At 58.6% G+C, this 10,406-nt stretch overlaps 1 protein-coding gene across 1 annotated transcript; it reads right to left on the reverse strand.

Moving 5' to 3' along the window:
• Positions 1-33: 33 nt before the first annotated feature.
• SELENOM (selenoprotein M) lies at positions 34-2,315 on the reverse strand. The gene is given in 5 exon segments (NM_001199842.1): positions 34-393; positions 480-558; positions 781-815; positions 998-1,033; positions 2,112-2,315. Coding segments are annotated over 5 exon segments (453 nt in total). The 5' UTR covers positions 2,256-2,315; the 3' UTR covers positions 34-234.
• Positions 2,316-10,406: the final 8,091 nt, after the last annotated feature.

Genomic DNA, 10,406 nt, shown 5'->3' on the forward strand with positions numbered 1-10,406 from the left:
ACCTGCCCGCGGCAAGGAAGGGAGTCCAGCCTCAGTCAGGGCGAAAGAGATTTAGTGGAGCTGGGGGAGGAAGCAAGGGGGGTTGGGAGGAACCCCCCCACTCCATTCCTGCTGGCCCGGGGGACGGGGCGTCGGCCCTCAGCAAGGGAGGGGGCTCCCGGGATGCTGAGCGCTTCATCGTGTCTCCCGGGGTTCAGGTCGAGTGGCCCCGCTCGCTCCGCTGCGCCCCGAGATCTACAGGTCGGCGCGGTCCGGGCTCTCTTCTGGGGGCTTAGCGGGCGCCCACAAGTACTGGGCCGGCACCTGCGCGTCGGGCGCCGTCTTGCGGTAGAAGCCGAGCTCCTGCATCAGCGCGTTGATCTCTTCGCGGGTCATTTCACTAAGCGGGATGCGCTGGGGCGGGGGAAGGGGGCGTGGTCAGCGCGCTGGGTCCCGCCCCCTGCCCGCCTCCCCCCACCCCCTCCGCCCCGAAGCCTCACCTCCAGTTCTTTGTAGCGGTGGTCCAACAGCACGAGCTCGGGGTCGGCGCCTGGGAGGTGTTTCATCACCAGGTTGTGGCTGCAGGAGGTGTTAAGGATGGGGGGGGGGGGGGACAGGGACGAGGGGGCTCCGGCCTGGATGTCCACTCCGGCTAAGTGGGGATTAGGGTCAAAGCGGCGTGGGTCTGCCTCTCCCGTTCTGTGGCAGTCATCACTAACCAATCTCTCCTGCCTACCCAGTCTGCAGACCCCTCCGAATTCCCTGTCTCCCGGCGCCCTCCCCAGAAGGCGACAAGGATACTAGTATGGGATGTCCTGGGTGACGAAGGCCTTCACCTAGGGAGGAGCCAGAGAATCAGGCCACAGGGCGCCCACCCTCACCCCCCAGGGACAGATGGGAACCCGAGTAAGGGGCAGGCTCCTGACCGTACCCCACCCCCAGTCCTTGCAACCATGGTGCCCGCTCCCCAAGAGGCTGGGCAGGGCAGCGCTGGGGGACCCCCTTCCTTCAAACTCACCTCCTTTAGGCGGTTCAGCTGTCATCCGCCGCAGCTCTGCAAGGGGAGCAAATGAGAAAGGCCAGGTGCCCCTCCCCGCGACCCCCCAAAAGCCACTGTATCCTCAAACCCAGGGAGGGTCCAGTTATGAATTTATCTCTGGAACAGCTCTCCCCACAGTGTGAGGGGGCTGGCAGGGGTCCCTTCTGCGCCGATGGATGAATTCCCAGTTGAGGGAATTCAGGCTTGGTGACACGGGGGTGGGGGGTGGGGCCGGAGGGAAGTGGGTGGGCCTTGCCCCCAAACTGCTGACTCTCTGCCAATACATCTGGGCCTGGCCTTTGGCCCCTAGAGCCTCAGGGTGGAGGCGGATCAAGAAGAAATGGCTCTGAATGGCCCCTACCCCCCCCCCCCAGAGACTCCAGCCATCTGGTCCCTGCCCCACCCCACGCAGAGCTGGCCCTGCCTGCCACCTGCGGCCTAGACCCACAGACCATATGGCTGCTTGTTGACCCGGGCATGTGGAAGGCGCCTCCCTGCACTCGCACAGAGGAGGCCAGGACCCCAGGACTAGCCAGTCCAAGCCTCCCCAGCCCACCCGCATTTGTCAGACCAAAACAGGCCCACAAGGAAGGCGCAAAGTCACAGGGGCCATGGAAGCAGAGACTTCGCAGGCGGGTGAGGAGCTGCTGCCCAGGGGTGTCAGTTCCCTGGATCCTGCTAGGAGGCGCCCAGAAATTCTGGCCCCCAGGGGGTAAGAGAGACTCCCAGGACTCCTCAAGCCCTAGGGTTGGCATGGGGGGGTGGAATTCCCGGGAAAAGCAGGAGTGATGCGAAGCTGCGCTCCAAGAAGCAGGCTCGGGAGAGTCCCAGGCCCCTTTAGAGGGCCAACGTGTCTGGGAGCTCGCTGACCTGCCAGATGGGGAGCTGGAGGAGGCTTTGGAGTTTCAGGCCTTAGGGTCGGGTGTGCAAGATTTTCACCAGGGGGTACTAGGCATGCGGGGAGGGGGGGGGGCGGAGGGGACGGTCCCGGCGCCGGAGGGAACGGTGGGAGGGGAAGCGGGATGATCCCAGAGCCATGTGGCCGCAGGACAGGGAGGCCCTGATGCTCCGGGCTGGGGGTCGGCGCACTCACCTCTACCCGGGCCCGGGCCAGGCCGCGCAGGCGGCCCCAGTCCGGCCAGTAGGTCCTGGCGGCGGTGGCTGGAGCCACAAGCGCCGCGAGGAGCAGCAGCAGCAGCGGCGGCGGCGGCGCTGGCGGAGACAGCAAGAGACGCATCGGTTCCCGGCGGAAGCTCCTCCGTAGGCTGGAAGCGAACCACCCGGCCGCTGCGCCACGTCTGGCCCCGCGGGCTGGCCCCGCCCCAGCCCCCGCCCCCGCCCCCGCCCCCGCCGAGACCCCGCCCGGCAGGAGGCCACGCCCCCCGCCCCGGGCGCTCGGTCTCGGCCCCGGGGATTCGCGCGGTCGCCTCCTTGGTGGGGGTCCTGGCTCCAGTCTGGCGCTCGGGCCTTCGCCCTCCCGGTGCCGAGACTGTCCTCGCTGCGGCTGCCCAGTGCCGGAGGACACGCTTGCTGCAGCGGGCAGCCGGACGGCGCCACCTCTCGCCGCCAGGGGGTGCAGGCGGGACGCGCACCAACCCGGGAGTTTGTGGGCCAGACCCGCTACTTGAAGATGAGTTAAAGGGGTGCCTGGGGGGAGCCCTGGTTTGTGCTTTTTTCAGTTCCTGGGAGGAAATTCCGACCGAGGTTTGCGATTCAGGGCGCACATGGTGACGATGGAAGTGTCACCTGCGCCATGGGCACGGGGAAGCTGAGGGGCCAACAGCACACACACAGCCCACTGGAAGGGTGCCTGGCACAGCGTCAGCCTTCGTTGTTGGTCACTTCCTTAGCTCCTCGAGACCCCGTGAGCTCCGTTCTGCAGGCTCAGGCCGGTGAGGGGATCTGACCCCGGGACGTCCCTGGGCTGATTTCTCCAGACCGAGGGTGGCCAAGTCAGGCTGCCCGTTCTTTTCCTGCTTCCCATCTGTAGAGCGCACCAACCTGGGATCCAAAATATTCAGAAAGGGGCCAGCCTCATGGTGCACCAGGTTAAGCCAGCACCTGCCACTCCAGCATCCCATATCCTGGTCCCGATGTTCTACTTCGTACCCAGCTCCCTGCCAGTGACCTAGAGAGGCAGCAGATGTTGGCAGGCAGGTGCTTGGGTCCCTGCCACCCACGTGGGAGACCCGGCTGGAGTTCCTGGCTCCTGGCTTCAGCCTGGCCCAACCCCAGCTGTTATGGCCATTTGGGGAGTGAACCAGCAGACGTAAGATCTCTGTCGGGTCTCTCTGTCACTCTTCCTTTCAAATAAATACATATATCTTAAAATATATATATTCAGAAGAAAATTGCATCGGTACGGAACGCGTACAGACTTGCTTCTTGTCATTATTCTCTGCACAATGCCGTGTGACGTCAATATACATTGCATTTATATTAGGGGACTTGTGCATCCTCTGGTTTGGGGGGAGGATGTCCTGGGATCCATCCCCAACCTGTACACGGAAACGCTGTCAATCAGTGAGCTCTTCCTCGCTGAATCTGGAGTTTTCCTCCACACTGAGCCAAGGCTGTGCTATGATGTTAGTGGATCCTATGCATTTTTGTCTTCCTGGGCCTCCTCCTTGACTTAAAAAAAAAAAAAAAGATGTTAAAAATTGGATATTACAACCTCTTTGGTAAAAAGATTACTATAGGGGGTTGGTGCTGTGACATAGTGGGTAAAGCTGCCACCTGGAGTGCCAACATCATATATGGGCGCTGGTTCAAGTCCCGGCTGCTCCACTTCCGATCCAGCTCTCTGCTATGGCTTGGGAAAGTAGTGGAAGATGGCCCAGGTCCTTAGTCCCCTGCACCTGCGTGGGGAACCCGGAAGAAGCTTTTGGCTCCTGATCGGCACAGCTCCAGCCATTGTGACCTTTTGGGGAGTGAACCAGCGGATGGAAGACCTCTCTCTCTCTCTCTCTGCTTCTGCCTCTCTGTAATCCTGCCTTTCAAATAACTAAATTTTTTAAAAGTAATCTATTGGCTCAAATAATGATAGAGAAGTCTGGTGGCAGCGAGAGTTTCAGGTGGAGTTAGAGCCAACTGAAGGAGCCACCAAGACCTGGCCTCCGTCCACTCTGCTTTCCATGATGTCAGCTTATGGGGGCCCATTACCTACATGGTGGCCGGAAGAGCAGAAGCAGGATTCGCAGCCCCTTCACCCACACCGGCAGGAGCTATGCTCATCTTTTTGGTAACCCCCCCTCAATAGAGAAAACAAGTTTTCCTTCCCAAAGTCCTCAGCAAGTGTCTCCGACGGTTTGTCCATGATCCAATCACGTGCCTTCAGGGGTGGGCATTACTCAATGGCTTGACCAATTGGGTTCAGCTGTGGGTGGGTGCCATTGTATTCCTGCTCCTGTTCAGTTCCAATGCATAGATGGCAACACAGTAGCCAACCAATTTTATAAAATATGCACTTAGACCAAAAATAATTTTAAAAAAATAATAATAACCGAGGAAGAGACAATCCAAAGGTCAAAATGCTCACCTTTTGGTCAATTATTAATTATAAGTGACTTTTTTTCTCCTTGACACTTTTTTCTGTATTTTCTATAATAAGCATGTTTTGCTTAAATATAAATAGTGAAGTTTGTTTACAAACATCACAGGACCCGTCCCATTGGCTCCCTGTGCCCCCATCCCGCCCCAGCAAGGACCCCAGCGCAACTGAAGCCAGATGCCCCACAAAGCTTGTGGTTTTCCTGCTGAAAGAGCCAAGCCCCAGCGCCCCGTGGGCCCATATTGTTGGCTGGACGGATGCCACCAAACCACTCTCAATGCATTAACCTGGACACTGCGGCCTTTGGGCCCACAGCTGGGGCTGCTCAGGGTTGACCAACCAGCCAGAGGAACCAGCCGTGGAGACAGTGGCCACAATAGTGCCAGGAACATTCTGGCATTGTCCACATGGGAGGCTCAAGCTCTCCCAGGACAGATGTGTGCTCGTAACGCCGGCCCCTACTGTGGCAGCAGGTAATCTAGGCCAGCAGCCGTCCTCAGACTGCAAGCAGGACGGGCTCAGACAAGGTCAGGGTCAACCCTCAGCTGAAGCGCAGATCTGCAACTGAAATTAGAGCTCAGCTGATGACTGGGCTTAGTCTTCAGTCTGCGACCAGGATCAAGGCTCAGTATGCAACAAAGGCAGAGACTCAGTCAGTTACCAAGTTTAGGATTCAGCCTTTGACCAGATTCAGGGCACAATATGAGATCAGGGCTCAGTGTGTGACCACAGTTTACAAGAGCCAGGGTCAGAATTCGATCTGAGGGGGGCCAGCATTGTGGCCTAGCTGATTAAACCACTGCCTGCAACGCCAGCATCCCATATGGGTGCTTCTTCAAGTCCTGGTTGCTCCATTTCTGATCCAGCTCCCTGCTAATGTGCCTGAGAAAGCAGGGGAGGGTGGCCGAAGTCCTTGGGCCCTTGCACCCAAGTGTGAGACCAGGAAGAGGCTCCTGGCTCTTGATATCAGTCCAGCCCAGCCCTAGCTGTTGTGACCATTTTGGGGGTAAACCAGTGAATGGAAGATGTCTCTCTGTTTCTCCTCTCTCTGTAACTGTGCTTTTCAAATAAGTAAAGAAGGCTCAGTCCGTGACCAAGATCAGGGGTCAGTCTAAAACAAGAATGAGTCTGTACTGAGGTCAGGGTCCAGTGTGTGACTGGGGCTCAGTCTTAGGCTAGGATCGGGGCTCAGTCAAGATCCAGAATGCAGGTCTCCAGTTGAGATCAGACCTACTCGGGCTAGGATCACAGCTCATCTGTAGACAGTGGTTGGAACTCACTCTAGAGCTGGCATGAGATTAGGGGTCAGTCAACACCGAGAGTATGGCTCAGGTTGGGTCTGGGATCAGGGACATGACCAGGGCTATGCTGAAAAAAACCTGGCATAAGAGAATTGGCAGCTGGCGCTGCGGCTCACTAGGCTAATCCTCCGCCTAGCAGCGCCGGCACACCGGGTTCTAGTCCCGGTCGGGGCACCAGATTCTGTCCCGGTTGCCCCTCTTCCAGGCCAGCTCTCTGCTGTGGCCAGGGAGTGCAGTGGAGGATGGCCCAAGTACTTGGGCCCTGCACCCCAGGGGAGACCAGGATAAGCACCTGGCTCCTGCCATTGGATTAGCGCGGTGTGCCTGCCACGGCGGCCATTGGAGGGTGAACCAATGGCAAAGGAAGACCTTTCTCTCTGTCTCTCTCTCTCACTGTCTAACTCTGCCTGTCAAAAAGAGAGGGAGAGAGAGAGAGAGAGAGAGAGAGAGAGAGAGAGAGAGAGAGAGAGAATTGGCTACCAAAGCCTAGAGACTGAAGAAGCAGGATCAATCCAAGGTTACACAGAATGTGATTTATTAGGGGAGGGGCTTATAGACAGAAACAAGACAATGGATCCCCATGCCACAAGGCAGGAGGAAAAAGTGCTTTGTATGTAGATAAGGGCTATTCGGGCTCCCCTAAGCGAACCAGGACTTTCTCTAAGGGACACTCCAGAGTCCCAGCTGGCACAAAACACCTGCCAGGTTACCTTAACCACTTCCTTTAGCCCATCACGTTTGGGATGACCACCACAGCTACCTAAGGGACAAGATGGTGGTTACGACCAAGGTGCCTGTGGTCACGTGGAGGAGCTGAGTCCCTGTGAGGGCTCCATGCTCAAGTTCTGAGCTCCACAAATGAAGTTTCTGGTAACATGGCCCCCCAGGACAGGTCAAGTTGCAGGAAATGAGACTCCCCTTCCTCCACCCCCAACCCGTCCCTGGTGGAGGGGGGATCTCAGCTCAGCGGGGTCTGGTCCCTGCAGTAAGCGTCCCCTTGTCTGCTAAGGACCTGTGTCCTGCAGCCTTCTAACCTACCTGCTTCTGCTGCCTGGATCCCCTCACGCCAGCATAAAAATAGCCACTCACTCCACAGCAGCTGACAGCGGGTGCCGGCTGCCTGGGAGGAGGGGAGCCGAGGAGAGAGACTGGATGCCAGAGCTCAACCCCAACTGTATGACCTTGGCAAAGTCTCTCCCCCCTCCAGTCCACTGCCCGAGAGGTAGAATTGGGACCCAGGACGACACCTGCCCCAGAGGGTGGGGACGAGGGCCCAGTGCATCCCATGGACCCCGATCGATCGGGATGCTTGAAGCCAAATCTGGGGAGAAGCGGTGGTCTTTGGCGTCTTCCTCAAGGAAGCCCTGGCTGGGGGCTGATCCCTTCCACCTTCCCACAGCATATCTCGTGGGGTCCTCTACAGCTTTCCAGATGATTCCCGGAGAGTGGATCAGGGGGCCCAGGGAGGGAGAGGGGAGCCCAGACCCTCCTGTGCTACTGCCAGCCTTGGCTGCTCCTGGAAGGAGGGAGGAAGAGGAGGGGAAGACGGGAGAAAGAAGGACTCCACTGCCTTCCCCGTTCAGGATGCGTTTGCTCGGAGCCGAGTGCAGAGGGCACACGTCCAGATGCTGCATCTTTTCACAGCCGGGACCTGCACACCCCAGACCTCTGTCCCTGCTCTTCCTTCTGCTTCTCAGAGAGCTGCTTGTTTTGGGATTGGCAACAGGGACCTTCTTTCCAAGCAGGGGCTCAACGCTCCCCTCTTCTGCAGGGGACATTGATCTGCGACCTCGCCAGGAACCCAGTGCTCGGTTTTCTACTGCCCGTGTCTTCTATGGGCCTCAGTTTCTTCCTCTGTGCAATGGGGGCCTGTATTACCAACCTCACAGCATTGCTAGCTAGCAACAGAGACTAGAATAAGAAGCTGTGAACTATGCGCGCCCCCCCCCGCCCCGCCCCACTCCCTAGCTTAAAGGGTAGCACTGAGAGATTCCACAAGGGGCGGATGAGCTGAGGGAACGGAGGGAGCCAGGAGGGGCCTCCGGAGACAGCCGTCTGCAGGGGGCGGTTCTCTCTGGCAGCTGCCCCCGGCCTGCCTGCCGCCCTGAGCCCCAGAGCCTGTTATCAGCCTCCTTAGTCATCACATCAGGAGCTCAAATATAGCTCCCACTGTTCCCCTCCGAGCCGGGGGTCCGCCCCCCGCCGCCCCTTTTCCCTTTCCTCCCAGGAATACAACCGCTCCAGGCCTCAGTTTCAGCATCTGCCAAATGGGCAGGCTGGAGACAACGATGATGATGGTGATGATGATGATGGTGATGAAGATGATGGTGATGGTGATGACGACGACAATGAAAGAGCAGCTAAGACCTTGCTCTTGCTGGGCTCTTTCTTGCTAATCTTCTTCACAGCAGCCACGTAGGACGTAGCTATGGTTTTCGTCTCCCTGATCCAAAGCAGGAGCCTAAAGTGGCCTCCTCCCCAAGTAAATCAAGTGACAGGGCCAGAAGCAAAGGCCCCTGTGGGATCTGAGCTCAGGGACTGGGGCATGATGGGAAGTCCCGGGAAGCTCCCCTGGGGCCCGAGGCATTCTCTGCTCACTCATTTGCTTATTTGCCTGGCTTCCAAAGACCATGGATGGCCCTGTCCCAGCCCCTGGGGGCTGAGCGCTAGGACTGGTCCCCAGGGCCTGGGTCCATTTCCTATCCCTTCCAGGGTTGCATCAGAAGCTGGGTGCTTTGTGGGGGTGGGCTCCGTTTTCTCACTTGTGAAATAGGAGTCAGCGGGCGGGGCAGGGTGAGTTGGACTCATCCTTCTCTCTTCTGGTGACCGGAAAGTCAGCATCAGGACCTCTCACGTCCTCCCTCCCTGTCACCTCCACCTCCTCCATCAACACAACATCCCCACCATCTCATGGGCCTCCATCCCCTCCCCGCCACCCATCCTCTGCACTGCCATCACCCCACCCTCTACCATCACCATGACTTCCACCAGCACTGTCAGGATGCCCCTTCCATTGTCGTAATTCAGGACACCATCACGTCCACCATTGCAATCACCACCCCACAGCCACCGCCACCATCGCCACCACCGCTGCCCAGGAACCTTTTTACCCCAGCACCCTCATACGACCTGGATCTCAGCCCCTACAGACTCCAGCCTCACACCGGTACTGGCCTAGAAATACAGGCGAGACCCAGAGACAGTGGAGCAGGATGGGGGCTCACCCAGGAGAGAACAAAGCACCTGTCTATGTGACCTTGACCCAGGGAACCGTAGCATCCCATGAAGATGTGGGGCTGACTGGGGACCAGTAGGGAATTCCGGGCTCAGAACCCTGAACACTTCCTGCCTACACTGGCAGGGATCACCAAGCAGCCCAGCCATTCTGGAAGAATGAATTTCAAGAGAGAGGAGTGGGGTTAAAAAGAGGCAGAAATAGAGAGCTCACAGCCAATCCTGGCCAATTCATCATTCGATTCTTCCAATTCTTTCATCTCCTGGTTCATTCTCCAAATGGCCACTGCAGCCAGGGCTGGGCCAGGCTGAAGCCAGGAGCCAGGAACTCCATCCAGGTCTCCCACGTGGGTGGCAGGGATCCAAGTATATGGGGCCAGCATCTGCTGCTCTCCCAAGCACTTTTTTCCCAAGCTGTTAATGCAGGGAGCTCGATCAGCAGCCAGAGGTGCCAGGATTCAAACTGGTGTGCTGATACAGGATGCAGGTGTCCCGGGCTCAACCTGCTGTGTCCCAGCACCTGTGCCCAGCCTGTTTTCTACTACCCTGCCGATCTCTTCCCCACTGCCGGCTGCTTCTCCACCCTGGTTCCCTTCACCCAGCTATCGGAATTTGCTCACGCTGGTCTAGGGTCATCGAAACTCCCGAGACCCTGCCAGTTCCCTGGGTGACCTTGAACAAGTCCCCTCCTCCCACACCACACCCGCTGAGTAGAGGCGCTGAGCCTGGCTGTGGGGGCATCTGGGGGCACGGAGGTATCTGCAGAGGAGGAAGGCATTGCTGAGGTGGGGCTGGAGCCCGAGTGCCTGGCTCTGGGATGGGGGAGATATAGGGTCAGGGGTCAGGGGTCTGGGAAATGGGGGTGGGGAGAGGCAGGTGGCACCAAAGCCTGAAAAATGGGGCAAGGGTGGGAGCCAAGGCACGCCCTGAGCTGGGAGGGAGTCAGTCAGCCAGGCCACGGGATCAGATCAGGAGTCAGGTGTCTCTGAGGCCCCACAGAGGGTGACAGCTTCTGCAACACCTGTCCCTGCCTTACCTGCAGGAAAGGCCATGCCCCTCCCTGGAGCCAGGCCTGGCCAGCCTACCAGCAGGAAGGTGGGGGCAGAGAGCTTCCCTTCTGCTTCCAGTCGGAACCTGCTCCAAGCCGACGGGCACCCTCTCCCTGTCTCCCACCTCCCATGCCCATCGCAGCCTCAGCGGCCAGTTTAAGGGCTCCCAGGGGGTAGCCACCTTGCCCTGGCCACCTCCAGGCTAGGAAGCGGGTGCCTGTGCCTTTAAATTCTCAGCAGGTTGAAACGGCTGA

This window comes from Oryctolagus cuniculus, chromosome 21 (assembly GCF_964237555.1).
Source record: "Oryctolagus cuniculus chromosome 21, mOryCun1.1, whole genome shotgun sequence".
Lineage (NCBI taxonomy): Eukaryota > Metazoa > Chordata > Mammalia > Lagomorpha > Leporidae > Oryctolagus > Oryctolagus cuniculus.